The 22,376-nt window shown below is 35.2% G+C and overlaps 2 protein-coding genes across 2 annotated transcripts; one reads left to right on the top strand and one right to left on the bottom strand.

The window, feature by feature from the left end:
- Nucleotides 1–1,185: 1,185 nt before the first annotated feature.
- LOC121422297 (60S ribosomal protein L18-like) lies at nt 1,186–10,108 on the bottom strand. Its single transcript, XM_041617241.1, has 6 exons — nt 10,016–10,108; nt 9,805–9,891; nt 5,815–5,922; nt 4,121–4,343; nt 2,308–2,377; nt 1,186–1,362 (listed from the first exon to the last, which is right to left on the bottom strand). The coding sequence occupies exons 1-6, from the start codon at nt 10,016–10,018 to the stop codon at nt 1,287–1,289; spliced, it is 567 nt and encodes a 188-aa protein (XP_041473175.1). The 5' UTR covers nt 10,019–10,108; the 3' UTR covers nt 1,186–1,286.
- LOC121422296 (ribosome biogenesis regulatory protein homolog) lies at nt 10,053–22,172 on the top strand. The gene is made up of 11 exons (XM_041617240.1): nt 10,053–10,266; nt 15,291–15,363; nt 16,636–16,674; nt 17,164–17,202; nt 17,400–17,501; nt 18,026–18,104; nt 18,489–18,596; nt 19,374–19,486; nt 19,944–19,985; nt 20,175–20,273; nt 20,987–22,172. The coding sequence occupies exons 1-11, from the start codon at nt 10,109–10,111 to the stop codon at nt 21,152–21,154; spliced, it is 1,020 nt and encodes a 339-aa protein (XP_041473174.1). The 5' UTR covers nt 10,053–10,108; the 3' UTR covers nt 21,155–22,172.
- Nucleotides 22,173–22,376: the final 204 nt, after the last annotated feature.

Here is a 22,376-nt window from a genome sequence, read left to right as displayed (position 1 = left end):
ACCCCAACAAAAACTTGATTTGAATAAAAAGAGAAAAATTCAACAAGCATAACACTGAAAATTTCATCAAAATCGGATGTAAAATAAGAAAGTTATGGCATTTTAAAGTTTTGCTTCATTTCACAAAACAGTTATATGCACATCTCGGTCGGTATGCAAATGAGGAACTGATGACATCACTCACTCACTATTTCTTTTGTATTTTATTATATGAAATGTGAAATATTTTTATTTTCTCATCATTGTCATGTGAAATGAAGTTTCATTCCTCCCTGAACATGTGGAATTCTATTATTTTAACATTTTGTGCTTCAGGCAAGGAGGTCCTAATCGTCAAATTCGTAAAAATTGAAATATTGTATAATTCAAACAATAAAAAACAAAAGAAATAGTGACATCATCGACTCTCTCATTTGGATGTAACTGGCTCGTTCATGTAACTATTTTGTTAAAAATTAGAGAATTTTGAAATGTCATAACTTTCTTGTTTTACATCGGATTTTGATGAAATTTTCAGCATTGTGTTTGTCTGATTTTTCTCTTGATTCAAATCAACATTTTTCTGAGGTGGAATTGACCTTTAAGTATCATACATACCTTTTTTAAAAATTTCGTATGTGTTATGCTGTTTTTTTACCTTTTTTTCCATCAATTTTGATGAAATTTGTCAGTGATACGTATGCGATTACAAACAGCATAAAATCATGTTCTTTGAATCACTAAAGGCAAAAAAAAAATAATATATATATTGTGGCTGAAAACACAATTTGTTTTGAAAATGTATACAAAACACAAATCAATTAAGCAGATTATCTTACTGACAAGCAATTCGAGCACAAGCAAAATTTTATGACCAGAATGTTTTGAAATTACTTGCCTATTTCATTCTTTTTTCCTTCTCTTATCTTTCTTTGTATCATCTCTGTCCTCATTCTTTCATCCGTTATCTGTTTCTTTTCAATTTTATTAAGGTAATTTTAATAGCTAAAGTGGATAAATTCTCATACCAACCAGTTTCCACTAAACTCATGAATGTTCTCCCTCCCCTTCCATCTCTCACTCTCTCGCATTTTCCACAAATTCTCCTATTCTTTAAATTCACCGTTTCCTTCTCTGACCTTTTCTCAGTTAGATAGGGAACTGAATCACTGTACACTTATAAACCAGTCCTAAGTAATCAATGTATCCAGTATCTGTGATGTTCTTTTATTCATGCTATGATAAAGACATATAGACAATGAAGATGACACTGGTGTTTTTGCAGGCAACCCTGGGTATCCTGGTTCTTAGTTTTTGTATCCACATCGGTTGCGGCGACCTCGAGCTGTCTCGAACTTGCGGCCAATGGCGCGTACATATGGTCTGAAAGAAATGAAGAGAGAAAAAAGGTTTGGTTTTAACCAGCATGCAAGTAATGAAAATTGAATCATAACTAGTGCTTTTCTGTTGATAATAATTTAATCTAGATTTTTTTTAAGACATGAAATTGAGTAAAGAATCATATCTCAACCGTGTATATTCAGTGATATGTTTCATACAATGTAGCTACGGAAGGAAATTGTGACAGACTTTTTTTTTCATAGCTAAAATCATTTCTCACATGTACACAGGCATGACAACAACTTGTCATAGGGGTATTAAAGGTGAAAGAAAATAGTTGCAACAATTATTTCAAAGCAAAAAGTCTTTAAAATCTAGGCTAATTGTCACCATATTATCATAGATATAGATCTGGCACATTAATTTAAACTTATCTTTGTTTAATCATGAAATCTTAGCTCAAAACCAACAATTTGGATGATCACTTACACAGAAAAGCGTATGTGGGACGGTGTATTAACATTGCTTGGAAAAATACCAACAATTTGATGAATTCTGTGCATATTTTGCTAATTGACCAGCAATTACACATTTTCTTTCAAAGCCATTTGCCACATATTTTTTATGCATAGATGCGAACCCTTAGGTGGTAATTTCATTTTATTCTTTTCGAACTCATCTTGAGATCGTTGCCGAAATTTGTATTTATCCAAGTTTAATAGAGGTCACAAAAAAGTCAATGAGTGCACTAAGGTGGCTTGCTCTCCTAAATAACTAATCTCATTTTCAATCAACTCCAAAGTTGGATCAGGTAAAGATCTCTAATTACTGATGAATCAATCACACTTGGGGAAAGAAAAGGGAGAACAGCAGATTGCAAAATCAGAATTTGAACAATAAACTTAGTTTAAAATTGCACATATAAATGCGAGGGATTTGGTATGCAACCAAAGAAGGAACTCTGAGACTTTTGAAATAAAGACGTACGCAGTGTGTGCTCCTGGGGTTCCCGGGGCCTTTCCAAAATGCCTGTAGACCTTGCGAGAGGTTCGGCATCCTAAAAAAATAAAAAGAAAATAATACTTTATCACATTATTGCATCAAAATTTGTACAGAACAATTTCTCTCCACATTTCTACACAGACGATTGCATTTATTGCACTAATATGAAAGAGAAAATAATACTTAATCACATTAGTGTGATGACTTCAAACATCTGTGTAGAAATGTGGATAGAAATTGTTCTGTACAAATTCTGATGCAATATTTCTATTCCTATTCTAAGAATCTTATTATCTTCTGTATGAAAAGTGTTATGAGAATTAGCTGGGTAATCAATGATAAAATGCTTCTTAAAGTCTGTCCAGTGACAGGAATCCTGCTATAAGAGCACTATGCATCTTCTCATAGCGGCTTCCTGCATTCCCCATTGTATCATCTCTCATGAAGAAGTGAGTGACATTGCAATGAGAGGATGCTTGTGGGTAAGATTCCTGCACGAAGAGGGGGTTCTGACAAGGTACAGACCGACCTCTCTTATCCGGACACGTTGGGACCAGCACCAATCCGGATAAGGGATTTATCCGGATCTGGGAGACCCAATATCAAATACACGCAGCTGTGCTGCCGGCTGCCTCCCCGGCCAGGCCACTGGCGGTAGCTACACTAGTCTATTGTAGTGGGCGTACGGTAAAGACAATATTCACTGCAGAGTCAGTGCAAATTATAGGCAGTGTTTTTATGGAAATGAAATCGATCGATGGCCAAAACTCTTGGATAATTTACCTGCTAAAATGACTGAGGTATATATCGAGCATACCTCGAAAGAAAGAGAATGACTCGATGAAACCAAGTTTATCATTGCGGCGGGTATCGCAGCTTCGCAATGTCAGCCATTGTTACACTGACTGTAGGCTCAAACATGATAGATGGCGCTGTCCGTATTGAGGCCTAAAGTTAGCTAGCAAGACGTGTTGTTTTTCCCGCGAAGCAAAAAGAGAAACATGATGAAATGTTTGCGCTGCACCCTGATTTACTGGAAATTATCATTCCTAAAGTTCTTTTGGTGATTTGGGTGAGATATTCTCATGAAAAATATGTTTGGTGTAGGGTGACTATGTTGGGAAATATATGTAATCAATGTGAGTTTACGTACAGGATTGAGTTTAGATTGAAATCTCATTTCCTCACGTACCGGTACTAGATAAAAAAAAAAAATCTCGGCAAGTGTGCGTCCGGATAATAGAGAGATCCGGATAAGGGGAGGCTGGATAAGAGAGGTCGGACTGTACCTTAGTCTGTCGTGTTGCTGTCAGTGTATAAATTAACATGATAATATTAATAAAATTTATACTTGCTCTTATAACATTTACCACTTTATCAGATGTCTTTCAGTTTAAAATTTCTACAGTATTGTAACATAATTACCCTGGCTTATACAGAACAGCTGTTACACACAGACTGTGGATCAAGGAATAAATTCCTGTCCTGTACCAAATTTCCTCACCTAGATGGAGTTCAGCACAATGTGGATTAATTTCTTGCTGAAGGAAATTACACAATGGCTGGGATTCAAACCCATGACCCTCTGTTCCAAAGTCCAGAGGCTAATCCACTGGGCCACAAATCAATTTTAACCTAGTTATAATGCTTGAATACCCAGTTATGGTCAATATAAATTATTTAACAAAAGGGCCCAGACCTGCTACACAGCTTCAGTCTTTCTCAGACAAATTGAATTAATACAAAAACTGTGATTCCCATCATTTGCAGGCCGGTGGAATAACTAATGTACACTCACCCTGCATGAGGACTGTGTTCTGTCCCTTGGGAGATTGGAGGGCAAGCTGGTCGAAGGTGATGATCTCTCCTCCAGCCTTGATGATCCTTGCCCTAGCACGGGCAGTCACCCTAAGGGCGCAGATCTTCAGCTTGGGAAGCTTGTGGATGCGGACGTCATCGGTGATGGCGCCGACAACGACTGCAGTCTTGCCTTCCCTGCCAGTCTTGTTCATGTAGCGAACCTATGGAAGTGAAAACGCAAGATGTAATTGTAACCATTCTAGCACTTGTCTATCTCGTTGACCCTTATTCTGAGCTCTGGCTTAATTCAAACCACTGTGTATCAGTTGTTTGACTATGGATAGTTAGCAGTGGCACATATCTTGAGCTGTAGGTGCTCAATCTAAAGGAGTACTCCAGGCTGAACATATATGAACAGATAAAGCAAAATCAGATGAACAAAACACTAAAAATAACAAGCTGATGTCATATACCCACTTATTCTTTTGTATTTAATTACATGAAAGTATATCCATTCAAATTCTATCCACAACAGATTTGATGGATAAGATATTCATTGCTGCAAATGCAATTCATTTTGTTACTATGGAGAAATATGCACACGTTTATGAATGAAATTAAATTATGAATGAAAAATTTATTTATTAAACATTATTTGTTGCAGAGTACCCGTTTTACATATTGGTATTCATCAGCCTTCTTGGCAAATGAAATTTAGTACCTGAATTTCTTAGGTATATCTTTATTTCACTATTCCACTAGTTTCTCCTAAAATATCATTGGCAGGCATCCGTTTAAAAATACCCCCAAATGTTATGGCCTTTTCTAGATAACATGACCAATTGACTACATGAGCTTTCATAATATGATTTTAAAGGGGTGGTCCAGGCTGAAAATATTTATATCTTAATACACAGAGTAGAATTCACTGAGCAAACCGCCGAAAATTTCATCAAAATCGGATAACAAATAATAAAAGTTATTGAAGTTTAAAGTTTAGCAATATTTTGTGAAAACAGTCCTCATGAATATTCATTAGGCGAGCTGATGATGTCACATCTCCACTTTCCATTTTCTTATGTTATTACATAAAATCATATTTTTTTCATTATTTCATACTTGTGAGAATAATATGTCTCCCTTATAATGAAATAAGTTGCAGCAATAAATATCTAATGCACTAAATCAGTTGTCAATCCAATTTTTCTAGTTCTTGGAGGAAAAAATTTGAATAAACCTAATTTCATATAATAAAATACAAAAGAACAAGTGGAGACGTGACATCATCAGTCAACCTAATGAATATTCATGACAACTGTTTTTACAAAATATTGCTAAACTTTAAAATTCAATAACTTTGCTGTTTGTTGTCCGATTTTGACGAAATTTTCGGCATTTTACTCAGTGAATTCTACTCTATTTATTAAGCTATAAATACTTTCAGCCTGGACCACTCCTTTAAGAAAGAAACAATACATATGTAGTCCCATGTATGGAATTTCTTGCATGGTTGGATTCTCCTTTAAGGACACGCGAAAGAAAAAAAATTGTGGCTAATTAAGTTCCCCTTTTGTATTTATGAAATTCCATATGAATTTTGATAGAAAAATTTGATCCAGATTTGAAATAGAGCCAATATAAATTTTCAGAAAATGTCCACTTTTGCTTGGAATTGCCCAAGGCTCTACTTACCACACGTGCAAGAGACATAGCAACACGGTTGGTGCGGCTCATGAAGAGCCTCTTGAGGATGATATTGTTGAAATTGGCATTTGTACGCCTTGCCAGAAACCTGTAGAGCTGCAGAAAGAAAAATCACAATTCATCAATTACTATGAGTAACAAAAGTAGACCTCAAGGTCTCGTTTACTTTTGTATCATAATACATCAAGGTTTTTCAGCCTACCCAAACAAACAAAACACTGCATGGTTTCTATGTCTGGCTGACGATCGGCCATTGCAATCATTTATCACGCAATCATTTCTCACGAGTCAAGACAAGAGACAAGATGATAAAATGTTTTGTGAACTTCAGATTTCGACATTGTCAAAACAAGCAGGATGATTATCCCACTTCAAATTTTGATTTAGACCCCAATTAACATTTTACCAATTGACCATACATGCATCTGCTGCCAGAAAATGGATTTCCATGGCAAAGCAGCATCTGACGGCACAAATGCAGTTTCGCACCAGCTGACTTCGAGCAAATTTCTCTATCAGTAATTGTTTGCAGATGTCATAGCAAGTCTCTCAATTACATATCTAGCTCAATATACCCACTGCTTTTCCGAATATCCCGATCAGGAACAGCTATATTTCGACTTTGATCTCAACGTCATGGTTCGAATCCTAATCACGTTCACAGTCAGACATCGCTTCGCTGTAGTGTAATTTTGATATCAAGTTAAGTTAGCGAAAGGGTGTGACCTGCAGCTGCAGGCAGATCTTTTGATCGCCAACTTCAGTCCATATCAAAACTGCGGTGAATACAAGCAACGCAATGTCTGAATGGGAATTCGAGATTGAGCTGTAGACTCTGTTCTCAGAATCCCTATCACGATATTCAGAAAAGCAAATGACACAAAACAGTGCAGGTGAACACATAGAGGCATGCAGTAAATATGGTTGACAATTTCCCAAACCACCTACAAGAGCGAATTTTTTACACCCAAAAGTGAGTTCAGAAGCCCATTTGTTGTGTGTGGATGACAACAAAAATCCTTATTAAAACATAAGTAGACAGTGAATTTTTATTAGAAGCAGTGAAATTCCGAAAAGGGGTAATTTTTAATGAGAAATCTGCTTTTCACATTTCCATTTGCCATTAAGGTAATCCTTTTGCAGCAAATGTAAAGATATTAGTCTTCCAAACTAGAAACTGTCTCTGAAATTGGATACCAAAATTCATGACAAAGGCAGTCTATCTGGGTTACACTTCATAATTCCGAAGGTTCGTAATTCCGAAACAAGTATTCCTACACCTCGATGTTTGTTAAAGATAAATTCCAGTTTTGGTAATGATCTAAAAATGACTTTTTACAGAATCTAATATAATGACCACCTAAGTGTCTGTTTGTATGAATAAAAAATATGTGCCAAAGGATTCTGGGAGAAATTGTGTAATTGCTGAGAAATCAGCAAAATAAGCGCTGATTCGGTCACTTCCGTCGGGTCTTTATTCCAGCAATAATAATACACTGTCCCACGTGTGCCTATCTGTGTTGGTGATCTTCAGTGTGAACATTTTTCAGTGTAGATTTCAGGATTTCACAAAGTTCAGTTTATGTAACTGTACCAGATCTAGATCCTCGATGATATTCTGACAATTAAGCCTTGTTTTACAGACTTTCTCATGAAATTAGTGTTTACTGCAACTACTGGCATTTCTCTTTAATCCAAAACGTAAAAGGGTTCGTTAATCCAATCATTTGTGGCATTATTCCGAAGATTCATTATTTTGAAGGTTCGATAATCTGATAACGAAATAAGGTTCATTGTTCCGAAGGTTTGTTAATCCGAAAACGAAATAAGGTTCGTTGGCTTCACTCACCAAAGACAGAGACCGAAGTCATAGCGCGATCTGTACAGGGGACTCAACGGCCACGTTTATGTACTTGTCTTAAGATCGGATAAAACGGGGAAGTGAATTTGCGCGACAGCCGAGGTAAGTCACTGTTTTTGTTCCATTTAAGGGTCATTCCATCTGGATTCACCCAGTGGTTGCACCCGACCGTCTCAGAATTCGTTGTAATTTGGTATACATAAAATTCAACATGGCCCAAGCACAAAACAAAAAAAATTAGTCCAATCGGTCTGTCGGTTCTCGCGCTACGGCCCGCCCTTTTCTCCTTGTTTTGACAAAAATGGGCATGACCTTCAACTTTCAATGGCCACTGCGTCTTTACGTGTTGACCAATTTTCATGAAACTGGTACCATTTGATAGGAAATTTAGAGAGGAATCCAAAACATGCATCGAATAATGTATTGGAGCAATTTATAAGGTCATGACCTTTGACCTTAACTTTGACCTTGAGTTTGACCCCCGGACAAATAATTTTTTAACTTGATTTTCGTGTATGTTAATTATTGGTATGATATTGACAAAATATGTTAAAATCAATGATGATATTTTATTTCTTCACCTTTAAAAACTCTTCCAAAGATACCATGAAATTTCACTCTAGTCCCACACACTGATATTCATGTTAGTAAAGTGTTTACCAGTTACATGATTTCTTCCAATCTTAAGTTACAGTATGCAAGCACATGAAAAGAAATTAAGCTTAATCAGTTCACAAATAAAAGATTAAACCTTTGTGCTCATGAATAGGTATCTGTTTAGGCATTTTGATGTTCATCAATATATATTCATTTTGATGTTCGGCAATATATATCATATATATTCATAGTAGTAAAGTCTTCACTTTTATCATCAAAATATATACATGTATATATATATGTATAAGATATATATTGCTGAATCATAAAATGCCTAAACAGATACCTATTCATTAGCATAAAGGTTTAGTCTTTTATTTGTAAACTGATTAAGCTTAATTTCTTTTCATGTGTTTGCATGCTGTAACTGAAGATTGGAAGAAATCATGTAACTGGTAAACACTTTACTAACATGAATATCAGTGTGTGGGACTAGAGTGAAATTTCATGGTATCTTTGGAAGTTTTTAAAGGTGAAGAAATAAAATATCATCATTGATTTTAACATATTTTGTCAATATCATACCAATAATTAACATACACGAAAATCAAGTTAAAAAATTATTTGTCCGGGGGTCAAACTCAAGGTCAAAGTTAAGGTCAAAGGTCATGACCTTATAAATTGCTCCAATACATTATTCGATGCATGTTTTAGATTCCTCTCTGAATTTCCTATCAAATGGTACCAGTTTCATGAAAATTGGTCAACACGTAACGATGCAGTGGCCATTGAAAGTTGAAGGTCACGCCCATTTTTGTCAAAACAAGGAGAAAAGGGCGGGCCGTAGCGCGAGAACCGACGGACCGATTGGACTAATTTTTTTTTTTTGTGCTTGGGCCATGTTGAATTTTATGTATACCAAATTACAACGAATTCTGAGGCGGTTGGGTGCAAAATTGCACATTCATTGGGTGAATTGGCATGGAATGACCCTTAACTTGATTTTTCTCTGTTTCTTGGCAATTAATGCGAAGAGGGAATATTAATTTGCATTTTGGTCGCATTAATTTTCAAAATATTTATTCATTAAAGACAAAAATTGAAGAGCCCCGATGGGGGATTTTGCATTGCAAGTCCCCTAATGCCAATGGTGGTTGCATGATAGCGAGCCGTCTGTGTACGAGGAGAAATTTTTTTTTTAATGTTAAAAAACTCCTGGAAACAGACGGCTGCCAGCTGTCTAGCATTCATCATGGCCATTTTAAACATTTACAGTAATGGGAAAATCAAGAATAAAGTTTATGGGCATAATGGGAGAGATCAAAGAACTCTATTAGTACCCGGTACGTTTCAATAACAGTATCAATAAATTCGCAAACTAGCAAAACTAGGGCCTATTTGGGAGTGGGTCAGCTGTGGGATCGTTTCTCCAGCAGAATCACCTCTCTCCACGCATAAAATCCAAGCCAAGGCGTACATGTATACGATCATACTAACAATCATTTACTGACTATACACACCTTCACCAACAGTCGGAGGTAGATATCCTCACTCCTGGGTTCAGTTCTGTGGACTTTCCGTAGCTTTGAGTGGTCGATATCGATACCCTACGGTATAAACAAGAAAGAGTTCCATGTTATTATCATAATTATTCTTAACTAAAATTCGATAAGTGTACGATCAATGTGATTTTGTACGATTTTCGTGGGCATATTTAATTCATCGTCTCACCATTTTGCCTGTATACGACCAAAAAGAACTAAGAAAGTGTGCGCCCTCTATTGTTTCAATTTATGAATTTGCACGTGTTGTTTTGATGACGAGATGGATACTTCTGAAATAGTGGACAAAGTATTGAGAAATGCAGCGGAGGAAGAGAAGAAATACAAGTCTATAGAAGTTAAACGGGATGTGGAAGTCGGCATCGACTTAGGGAACTTGCTGACCTGTGATCCAAATGCATTAGATGTAAAGAAATATAGGTAAGGATCATGATTCCATGAAGATTATGTTTTCCAAACACAAAAATGAGTAGGCGGGACTGTGGATAAAAGACTGTACGGTCTCTAAACCTTAGGAAGTTTGTTAGGGCCGTATTCAGGGGCCCGTTTCTCAACACCGTCATAAGTCTAACTTCTTGACTAAATCGGAGATAGTGAGCTACTTGTCCGCTAACTGTTTCATGAAGCCCTCTTTACAAATTTACCAAGTTCGTGTACAACAACCTCACTAAATATTTATGACACCTCCGAACCTGTCAACTTCTTTCTTAATGACGTAGTGGGCTGGCATCACGTGGGTAGACTATGACATGCAATAGTGCCGAGAAATTTGAAAATTATAATCTTACATAATCAACCATAGAGGTTGAAATTACATCCCAAAACAAGTGGGATAATGCATTCAATGCACAACGAACAATTGTGTACAACGGATAGCGGAGCGCACCCATGGGTTCATATCGTCTCGCGAGTGAAGGATTATCAGTCATACGCACGCGACACACCACTACACTTCGAAAATACAGTGGGCTTTTGCCCACATAAAATATTATGTTTAAATAAACATTCCACATCCTGCTATGACACTTACCGAATCATTTAGATCCTTCCGTGACTTCTCCTTGAAGTTTCTTTCTAAAAATATGTATATTTTCTTGATCTTTAGTGAAGATTTTACGGAGATAGAAATCAGTCAGCGTTGATATCAATTTTCTCCTGAAGAGGGCGCGCGATTTATATTCATATCAAAGACACGACAAGGGAAAGAATAGGCACCTACACTATTTTACACGCATATCGACGCAAGGCATTACGCAAAGTCCGTGAAGTGTCCAATCTTTTCATTGTATAGACTTTGGTACACCGTATACGTATTATTGACGTTCGTCAAAGCTTGTACTGCTGGTTTCTTTCCAGGCACGTATATTATTTTCATTTTTTTTTTATCAGTCATCTTTTTAAATTAATGCAAATGAGTGTTATCATCACCAATAATAATCATTAATTATGTTTTTTGAAGGCATTTCATTAATTGGTGCCCATAATTAGTAAATTAATCATGAGGATTGCGCATTCAAAGAATTTAGATACAGTTATAAAATTACCGAGGAGCTGAATCAAGGTTGTGAAATTATTAGCGCCACCAACGGGCTTCCTTGTATTTCCGTGGAAGAGACAAGCGAAGTCACTTTCGAGGCCGAGGTAAGCAAAATGTGCTTTTTTTTATCGGATTATTATTTTATTATTATTTTATATTCAACAAACTCTTGCTACTTACCGGCAAGAGCCCCGGTGCGTAGCGAGAAGGAGCTTCGGCAAATATTACTTCAGCAATGAAGCGATGTTTGCCGACTACTTCGAAATCCAGGGTCAAACACGGTCTATTGTACGAGGTTAGTACATACTAACCTCGTACAATGTGTGAGTGAGCGGAGCGTGAACGTAGCGGTCGTGTACATTTTTGCTTATTACATGACGTCATCCAGCCCCTGCCGAGAACCAATTTATGAATGAAAATATAGTAAGCATGCGCAGTGCAAGCCTTTTATTTCCCCACACAGAATTCCACCAAAACAAGTGTGCAATTCTCTATCACCTCGTACCAAAATCGACCTAGAATTTCACTTTCCCGTATTTTATATGAATTATGAAAGGTATTCTCGGAGGATCTATTTTCTCACTGATACTGCACAGGTAAGCAAATTTCGATTACTTCTTGCTTTTCCGTCAAAATCTTACGAATTAGCGTCTATATGCCATCGTGTTCGTTGGAATTTGTAGAGTCTATCGCAACGTGCACAAAGTCAATTGGCTTCCGGATTTCGGAGCGTCGCGTGAATATGCATGAAATTGCAGAGTTTCGATAATTTTCGATCGATACCGGAGCGATCCGATCACGAACCAAAACTATTTACGGCGTACACAACGTGACCGGATATCGTTATCGCTATCGATACTTCCGCACGCAGTCCAAAGGAATTATTTTTGGGACCACGTGGTCATGACGTGGTCTGCCCGATTGACCAATCAGCGGTCTTCGAATCGCTGTGCGGAGACGATCTATCCGTTGTACACAGTCTATGGACAATTGTTCGTTGTGCAATGATCATTGTAATACAAAGTAACTATGAAAACTGTTGGTAAAACGCCACAAAACTATTCATTTTCAAATAGTAAAATAATTTAAATTTTAATCAATAAAAATTCTACCACGTCACGTCATCCATAACTGGACTTGTATTTGTCGCTTTCAGACCCTATTGACATTTGGATAAATTCTAATCTCTAATTTATGCATAGAATTTGTCAAATCGTAAGATCGATATCAAAGATTTATAAAATAAAATATTAAACTATATTTCGATGATGTTTGGAATCGTAAAACATTGAATAATTATCATAATTTTACAAATAAAACCATTATGGTTTACTTTTGTAAACTATTAAAATTGGATATCCTGGGGGTACCCATCTCAACGTCCACGTGTGATTTTTTTAGTCATGAAATAAATTATTCATAATTCAATTTTTCAGCAAGAATGCCCCAGTCGTCATGGTCTAAGTATGTATGATGCATAATTTACCTGTGCTATTATTTTTAAAAGATGTAATTCCCAATTCATCACAATATTTGCAATTTTGTCATAATTTTTCTTCTTGAAAATTATGCTATTTTGGGATTAAGGCTATGTCTCGTCTGCTCTTTTTACCAATAGTATCGATATCAAGGTATTATAGTTAGGAAGCCTTTCGTGAAACAGGTTTAGGCCAAGTAAAAAAAGAAAGTAGTTGATCATCCTCGCGTGCATCTGTTTTGGCCACCGCATGGAAATTTTTGATATTTACTATTTTCAAAAATTGGCCCCCCCCAAAAAAAAAAAATCGTGAAAATCGTGATGTTCCTTTTTTGATGTTCCCTTTTTCATTGCAGCATCAATTTTCTTGATGTTTACTATTGTTATGGTTGCTGAATAGCGAAAAAAACCCACAAAATTAGCGAGCGATTTGCTCTCATGTGCTTTGGGATCTCTCTCGCAACTTCAAAAACAATTGCAAAGTCCGATATCGCCGTAACTGCAAGAAAGAAAAAAATATCTGATTTGGTTTTCTATTGGAATTTTGAAGATACCATCATAAATTAGCAAAAAAAAAAGTTTGCAAACTCGGGGAAGATCACGGATTTCTTCATTTTTAGCGCATTTTCGGGGACTTGCTTTGGAAATATGGAGCAGAAAAATCAATTTTAATGACGTAAATTTGTATTTCGGCGGGGTTTTTGGTGAGTGATAGCACCTGTAATTCGATGTGTGTTACGGTGATTGACTGTGCTTGTTGTGACTCTAAATGCATGACTTGTGTGCTGGAATGATGTTATTGACTGTGCTGGCGCAACATGTGAATTTGTGAAATGAATTGAATTTTCTGCCCGATTTTCTGGCGAGTTTACTAACGTCAGCAGGCAGTGCATTGAATATTCAAGAAAATAATTTCAAGATACATCCAAATGAGAGAGTTGATGACATCACTCACTATTTCTTTTGTATTTTATTATATGAAATATGAAATATTTTCATTTTCTCATCATTGTCATGTGAAATGAAGTTTCATTCCTCCCTGAACACTTGGAATTCCTTTATTTTAACATTTTGTGCTTCAGGCAAGGAGATCCTAATCGTCAAATTCGTAAAAATTGAAATATTGTATATTTCAAACAATAAAAAACAAAAAAAATAGTGAGTGACATCATCGACTCTCTCATTTGGATGTAACTGGCTTGTTCATATAACTATTTTGTTGAAAATAAGCGAAACTTTGAAATGTCATAACTTTCTTATTTTACATCCGATTTTGATGAAATTTTCAGCGTTGTGCTTGTCTGATTTTTCTCTTTTGATTCAAATCAACATTTTTCTGAGGTGGACTTGGCCTTTAATTTTGACGCTTACCTCCAAATCTCAGCCAAGATACTTCGTCCAAAGATCCTTGATTACTGCGGTGAAAACTTGTAAAAATATGGTAATTGAAAAATTGATTATCAAATTCTGATTTTTTTCTGTAAATTCTTCAAAATATGAGACCAAAATATTTTTCAAGGTGAAGTCCACCTCAGCAAAAGTTGATTGGAATAAAAAGAGAAAAATCCAACAAGCATGACACTTAAAATTTCATCAAAATTGGATTGAAAATAAGAAAATTACGGTATGACATTTTTAAGTTTCGCTTCATTTCATGAAACAGTTATGCATATCCCGAGCGGTGTGCAATTGAGGGAATTGATGACATCACTATGTCACTATTTCTTTTGTATTTTATTATGTGAAATATGAAGCATTCTAATTCTAATTTTCTCCTAATTGTCCTTTGAAACAAAGTTTTATTTCTCCCTGAACATGTGGAAATACCACTGTTTAACATATGATGGTAAAGTCAAGTTGGTCCTTATTTTCAAATCTGTGAAAAAAAAGAAAGTATAATTCAAACAATAGAAACAAAAGAAATAGTGAGTGAGGGACATCATTGATTCTCTCATTTGCATGTGACTAAATTGTGCATATAACTATTTTGAGAAAAGTATGCAAAACTTCAAAATGTTATAACTTACTGATTTTACATCCGATTTTGATGAAATTTTCAGCATGATCCTTGTCTGATATTTCTCTAATGATTCAAATCAACATTTTTCTGAGGTGGACTGGACCTTTAAAGAACCACAAGAAAAATTTACTTTGTGGTTGTGTCATCATCGTCTGAGTATTGTTACAAAAAGAGTTGCACAATTGTTACTTCCGGGGGTGGGGGGGGGGCGCTTCCATTGATGAGTGGATACCAGGTGCGACCATGGGGTTTTGAGAAGCAACCTTAAGTATTTTCCATTTTCTGCAACCTTTAATAAGTATTGGCATGTGAAACCCTACACTTAACAAACTGTTTCGGAAACAAAACGTTACCCTTAACAATTTGATTCTGGATACATGATGATTGTTGTTTTATATTTCTTTTGCCAGAGTAAAAAAAGAAGAATATCTTGCTTCCGTTGCTAGGGATGCGACGCAACTATTATTCAACCAACTTTGGAAGGTGAGTTATGTCACTATAATTTGATTTAAAAAATTGGATTAGATTACACAAGTCCTTGTATATTTTTTTAGTTAATTTAAAGCCCAGCGCACACTAGCTATGCAATCCAGTGTGACACATTTTCTTGATAAATCACATTTCACATTAAATGTGACATTTCCAAGAAGCAAAATTATTAATTTGAAGTTTGGCATAATGTTAGGAATAATAAAATCATAATTTTGCTTTTCGGCAAGCCCTCTGTTTGATTGCTAAGATTTTATTGGTTGGAATGTTATTGCAATATCTTTGAAATTCGGATCGCAACGATTCGCATGGTGTACGCCCTGTTTAAAGTTAAACAATTTTTGACTTGTAGAGTGCACTGTTGCTGTGCTGGCGCTATGAACATCCCTGGAAAGTGTGTAAATTTAATGAAGGACAGGTCCACACTATTATTAGATGTTCTGTAGCACTTCAGACCATAAAAATGGTCCTTGCTCAGCAGACCCTCTGCATTGCATAATCTTATCAGGCACAAGTAGATTATATCAATCCAGAGCCCACAGGAAATCTACTCCAGCTCTTTTCAGGCAGTTATATAATCAACTTTAAGAGATTAGGAATCCAAAAACCATATATATGATGAAGAATCGTAAATAGTAAAAAGAATATTGAAAATATTTTTTTTACATTTAGAAAAAATTATATGTCCCCATTAGATCCCTTCATTGTTGACGAGTATAAACTTGGAAAAACTATTTGATGTTATGTGGCATTAGCATAATTTTTCCATTGTAAAAAGAGGAATTATCCTTTTGGTTTTTTTCTGACATAATCTACCGATGTTCATATTTCACCATTTTGAAATTTTCCCTTTACAACCTACATGTAAATTGTAGATTTACAATGTAAATCTGCATACATTGACCCTATTTGGGTAAAAAAAAGTTGAAGCACACCAAAATATGCATAGTATGATTTATTTACATCTTAAAAATTTGCTGAAGTCAAACTTATTTTTGTGGTCCGTTGTAATTTGTCTTCGGTTTTTTTTATCCTCATTAATTTTATCTTATTGGTGGTTACTTCTTGGTAAATGACATCTTGCATTTTCGGACCATTATACACCTGAAGTAGGCTGTGATACAATCGTTGAGAATTATAGGACACTAACCAAAGCTGTTTTTAGTTTCGAGTTTTGTCTAGACTTTAACCTGACTTTTAATTGCTTTGGTGTAAAAACACCTTTATGAATTAACTTTTCTTTTCTTGCTTTTCCAATTGAATTAGCTTCCTGTGCACAGAGTTGAGGATGCCATCACTGTCAAGGTTAGACTGTAAATTGTAATTTGCAAATATTGTCATCTAAGGATAGAGTGTTAACCTGTAGAAACCAATTATTTATTACTGCTCTGAACTTGAAAATCAACCATCAAAATTGTGTTCCATGGGTCCCGACTGAAAAACGTCTTTACAACAAGCTTTTTTTCTGGATATATGATAAAAAAGGGAAAGTCGGTTGTACTTTACATGTAGTAGTAGGGCGGTTACCAAGGACTTTTTATTGGTAGTCAGAAAATTGCCTGACACCTTGCGATATGGTTTCAGGGAGATATAAACTAGCGAGTCTTATATATTTTTCAGATCATCTTCATTGTCAGTGCTGAAGATAGTGTTGGCTTGAAATATTGAATGGTGGATGATTCAAACTGACACAGAATGCTAATGGCTATTTCTTTCTATTAAAGTAAATTAACAACCCTATAGGCCTATGTAGTTCTACATAATAATTTTCTTCCTTTTTTTTTTTACTTACAGCTCCCAGAACCATCTACAGTCCTGCCAAGAGAAAAAAGGGTGAGTTGTAATTGATTTCTCTGAAGTTAGTTTTCCTGAAGCTATGGCAATTTTTTTAACCCTTCCCAATCCCCCGGTCATATCAGTGATTTTTTTTTCTAGTGCAGTAAAGTCTCACTTCTCCATGATATGAAAGTTATCTTTGAAATGATCAGAGCAGTGCAAATAATGCAGTTACTATATTTTATAACATACAGGTACCAAAGGATAAACCAGCCACCAAATGGGAGCAGTATGCCAAGCAGAAAGGAATTCAAAAGAGGAAAAGGACTGGTAAAGTTTGGAGTGAAGAAGAAGAGGTAAATATTTTGATCATTTTATTTTTGTAATTTATACATTTGTCAATTTCAATTTTTTAAATAGCATTTACTGTGCTTTTTTTTGTACTAGAATGTGTCTTCCATTCAGATTTTTTGCATTCTCTTCTGGTAGATTGAATGGACACCATATCCCAACTCCCAAAAATCCAACCCGTGTAGTGTGCAATAAGTGCTGAAAATAAGTTGGGTGTGTTGCCACCAAGTAAAATATTAGTTATATTCCAATAATAAATGGACTACTTACATGTATGGCCTTTTGGAATTGCTATGAATTATTGATTTCTCTTATTGAAATATTTGTATTTGTTTGTTGATATATTTTAATTTCTTATTTTTTTCTTTTTGATTTTTTAAATTTAATTTATTATTAAGCAAATTAATTGATTGTATTCTTATTAGATAATCATAATTTTACAACTTTTTTTACTGATACCTTATTTGTATTGAGAAAGTGGTGTTGGGCCATGAAACACTTGTTTACTATGTTTAATATTTTATTGCAGAAATGGATTCCTAGATATGGTTACAAGAGCAAGAATGACCTCAAGAAAGATTGGCTTCTTGAAGTTCCAGCTAATGCAGGTTAGTTGTTTTGATGCCCCTCCCCTCCTTTTCCCAGCACTGCCTTGCAGATGGAGGGGGCATTCCACCCCCCCCTCCCCTCACCCACCAAAAAAAGGCAAGTTTCACCAGCAAGGAAAATAAAGGCAAAGAAAAAGAAAGGAAATGTATAAAAGGAAAAAAAGGTTGCAATATTTAATTACATTCTGGATTTTATGGTATATTATGCCATTAAATTACATTTTGATATTAAAACAGACAAATTTTTGCTTGCTTGACTATTTGCATTGCTCAAGATTTTATCAGTATCCAACTCATCCAACATTGAAAAAAGATTCCTGGTGAAAGTGTAATGTAACTGTACTTCACCTTTGTAGTTTTAATGTTTTGTATTTGTTTTATCAGATCCTATGGAGGACCAGTTTACCAAGAAGAAGAAGGCCAAGCAGGAGAGAATTGCCAAGAATGAGCTTCAGAGGTTACGTAACATTGCCAGAGCGAAGAAAGGAAAAGGTGAGACGTTTTCCTTGCTTCTGATTGGTTGAAAATCAAGTGTTTTTATTTTCAAAGTGGAAATATAGTCCAAAGAGATTGGCATAGAAGAAATCTTCACACATGTAACATTATTCATTTGGACCTGAATGGTCAACATTTTCAATTTTGAGTTTCATTTCTATTCAAGAATAAGATGTCCATATTGATATCTTCAACTTTGGCAATTTTCAGAGTGTGGTAATGGCTATTGATGGCATCACTGGAATTAAACAAATCTTGGTCACACTGGGGTTGTTTTCAATCGCTTTGACAAACTATTCCTTTTTTACTCCTTTTCACCATGCACAATAGTTAAAAGTACACTATATATTTGTGCATCAATGGATTTTGTTCAGTGTCCACCAGTGCGCCACATTGTCCTCAAAGGCATACATGTTATGTAGTTCATTAAAACGTAAAAACCCATACATGAATTGGATGACAATGCTTGATAATTTACTTTATGTTTTCATGAAGTATGCCTACCTGTACCACATTTCACAAATGTAAAACAGAGTAAAATAATGGGTGAATCTAAAATTTATTACTGGAAAGAAGAGAATCAGCACTTTTGCGATGCTATTTGAAAAATTATTTCATATACATTGGAATCACTATTTTAAAAGGAAGTGATTTTAAAATCAAACTATCTTTTAAACCTTGCTGGTGACAAAATATACATGTTCAAACTGCAAATTCTTGTCAGTGATAATGTTTTTATTTTCTTTCTTTTCTATGTGTATCTTATCAATTCAGTTCCAGGAGTAGGGCTCACACCGACAGAGAAACCAGACAAATCTCTGGTCAATAAGTCCATTCATTTATCCAAACATTCTACAGCATCAATAGGAAAGTTTGAAAATAAACTGGTAAGTTGCATACCCATTTGTTTGATGTGTAGGTTATTGCAGTCATGTGCTGATGTTTAATATTAGGCAACCCCCCCAGATGTACACTTTGTGTTCAGCACTGGGTTAACATGTAGGGTGCAGCACAACATTTTTTGATGCATTACTGCACCTGTATCTTGTAAAAATTGAGATATTATGAAATTGCCTTCTTTCAATGACAAGGGGTGGTATTCTGAGGTCATTTTATCTTTAAAATATTTTATTTTATCTCTTAAAATGAAATTGGTATTCTGAGATGAGATTTTATCTCTCAGACAAAATTTTAGATTTTATCTTGCGTATCTACAAATGATACGCAACAGAACAACGCCTGCGTACACATACCCATCGCGTATCTGGCCATTGCAACGCAGATGATGTGCTTGCGCCCATGTTACTTTGAATATTCACTATTCCCATTCTTGTCTTCCTATAGCCTAAAGAACCACTGATCAAGAATCTTGGAAAAAGGCGAAAGGTAATTAAGTTTCCCTTCTATCCCCATTTTATCCCCATGCTATAAATACCATTTCTTTTATCAGATTATGCAAACTGTTTTAAAGATTAAATGTAAACATTTAAACCCAACTCTTTTTTGTAATGATTAATTCTTTACTGAATTGCACTCTGATTGAAATTACAATTGAATTATTTTACTATTCTTTAGTTTGATCCGGTCATGGGTTCTTTGAAGAAGGAGCAGGATCTTCAGAAAAGTATTTTAGATGGACTATCAAGGAAAAAACCAGAGATAAATGTCACCAAGGTATGTTGTGCCATTAATGTCTATTGAGCCCGGCCCACACTATATGATCTGTCGTGATCCTATTTTCAGTTAAATTGTAATAGCATTTGATATAAAATCTTAACAGTCAAAGTTCTAAATAGTCACATGAATATTAAATTCTAAATACCAGTGTAATTATAGCTTCCCTTTTAATAGCGGAAAAAGCAAATCCAACTCCAAATCAATTGCTCTGCAAGCTGAAATGCATACAACAAAAATTTTATGTAGAATTTAGATATTTACAACTGTTTTTTATTTAGAGCCTGCAATAATTTTTTAAGATCAAAATATGCAAAGCATGTGTTATTTACTTCTTCTATGAATAAAGTCAAACAGATTTTATTTCTACATTCCCAAGAGATTCACTGATATTGTTTCATGATGTATTCTCATATTTAAAATGAAGAGTTCAACATTGTTGAAATTAAAAAAAAGGTCAAGTAAACCTGAAAATTATTAAATATTTTGATTTTGATTTCCTTGCCCTCTGGCATGTTGAATAAGAATAATACAATCATACAATTCATAAATACTGTACAAACTGCTCTTCATTTTTTTCTTCAAAGTTTGAGATTATCCCACCAACATGCATTTCATGACGTTTATATCTACCTGTTTTATGCGGATCTATGTTTCATTACATGCCTTCAACTAAAATATTATTTTGCATCATTTTCTTGACGACCATCCAGGCTGTAAACAGGCAGATCAGGGAGGAACAACAGAGTGCAGCAGCAGAGAAGAGAGAAGGAAAGAAGGGTGGAAAGGGAAAAGGCAAAGGAAAGGGATCCAGGAAAGCAGCACCAAAGACTGCCGGAAGGAAGCGAACCAAAGGAGGTGGGCGGGGCAAGAAGCGATGAGATTCCTCCAAACAATGCTTTTGAACTAATAGACTGAATATATAGTACCTATGATTACGATCCGGTGGAGTCATTTGCGTAAATGAGCTGCACCGATTCTTTTTGAAGAAACTAGGCCTGCAGATAATCATCGGCCAGTACAAACCAGCAGCCAGTATAGCAACACCTGAAGTTCTCGGCTTCTCAGATCAGGCCAGCTTCCTAACCCATAATGCAACAACATTCTAAGCAGTGTAGTCTTATAATGCAGGCCCACTTGAAAAATAACATGTCAGTTCACTACTCATTACATTCATACAGCAACATTTATGATACTACAAGTAGCAAAACAAATACTTTCTCCTTAAAACATTTTAGTTTCCCTGTACAAGTAAAATTATAGTCTAATTTATTCTCTGTTTTGTTAATTAAAAGTTTGCTAATATTTGAAGACTAGTTAATCATTGTTGATGGCAGACCAGTTCACACAGTCTTGTCAAGTTCATTTTCACTTTAGAGTATGCCTCATCCAAATTACATTACAAGGGAAAGGTGCTTTCTGTAACTGAGGAATTAATTCAACAAGGTAGCAATTTATTTCACAGGGGGCAAGTGGTTCAAAAAGGATGATTTTGTGGTCATGATATCTACTGTGGAAACAAGGTACAGCAAGGGCCTGTTCAACTTCAGATTTTGATTTTTTGCAGCAGTAGTAAATAACTAAATATATCTGGTAAAACGGGTCCAGGAATATTTATAGAGGGATATCAAATGCTGATTGTATTTATAACAGATCACTCAATATGATGTTTCACTTGATAAAAAAACTTGTCGCTTATTGCTTGGTGAAATAAATCATGTAAAGGTAGCTTTTGTTTTCATGATTTTTCTTAAAATTATGGTTCTAATTGACCATTTTTCATTGAACTTGAATTTCTTAATTCACTGATGAAAAGTGATTTTAATTATAACTAACATCTAAGATAAGATATGTTTTTCAAGTTTTAATAATAAAATGATAATAATCATTTTAAATACCGCAAATTACAAATTGATTTGCAATGTTGTATTTTTTAAGAAAAAAAAATCATCCTTTTTGAGATTGTAGCCTCCTTCACTGTAAAAGTTTGCTGCCAAATTTTCCAAAATATTTTGACAAAGAAGATGTGAAGTTGAAACTTGTATACATTGTACAAACAAAGAAGAAACGTACATTAACAGAATCCTTTCACTCAGCTGTTTT

This window comes from Lytechinus variegatus, chromosome 10 (genome assembly GCF_018143015.1).
Source record: "Lytechinus variegatus isolate NC3 chromosome 10, Lvar_3.0, whole genome shotgun sequence".
Lineage (NCBI taxonomy): Eukaryota > Metazoa > Echinodermata > Echinoidea > Temnopleuroida > Toxopneustidae > Lytechinus > Lytechinus variegatus.
Note: the sequence above shows the minus strand (reverse complement) of the source record. Positions and strands in the feature narration are given on the sequence as shown.

Excerpts from the sequence above, each read along its gene's own strand:
- LOC121422296 (XM_041617240.1), top strand. The coding sequence starts at position 10,109 with ATGGATACTTCTGAAATAGTGGACAAAGTATTGAGAAATGCAGCGGAG. Across the intron at positions 19,986-20,174 it reads ATCTTGGAAAAAGGCGAAAG|TTTGATCCGGTCATGGGTTC; the intron begins GTAATTAAGTTT and ends ACTATTCTTTAG. Across the intron at positions 20,274-20,986 it reads CAGAGATAAATGTCACCAAG|GCTGTAAACAGGCAGATCAG; the intron begins GTATGTTGTGCC and ends ACGACCATCCAG.
- LOC121422297 (XM_041617241.1), bottom strand. Across the intron at positions 5,923-9,804 it reads ACCTCCGACTGTTGGTGAAG|CTCTACAGGTTTCTGGCAAG; the intron begins GTGTGTATAGTC and ends TTCTTTCTGCAG. Across the intron at positions 1,363-2,307 it reads ACCCCAGGAGCACACACTGC|ACCATATGTACGCGCCATTG; the intron begins GTACGTCTTTAT and ends CATTTCTTTCAG.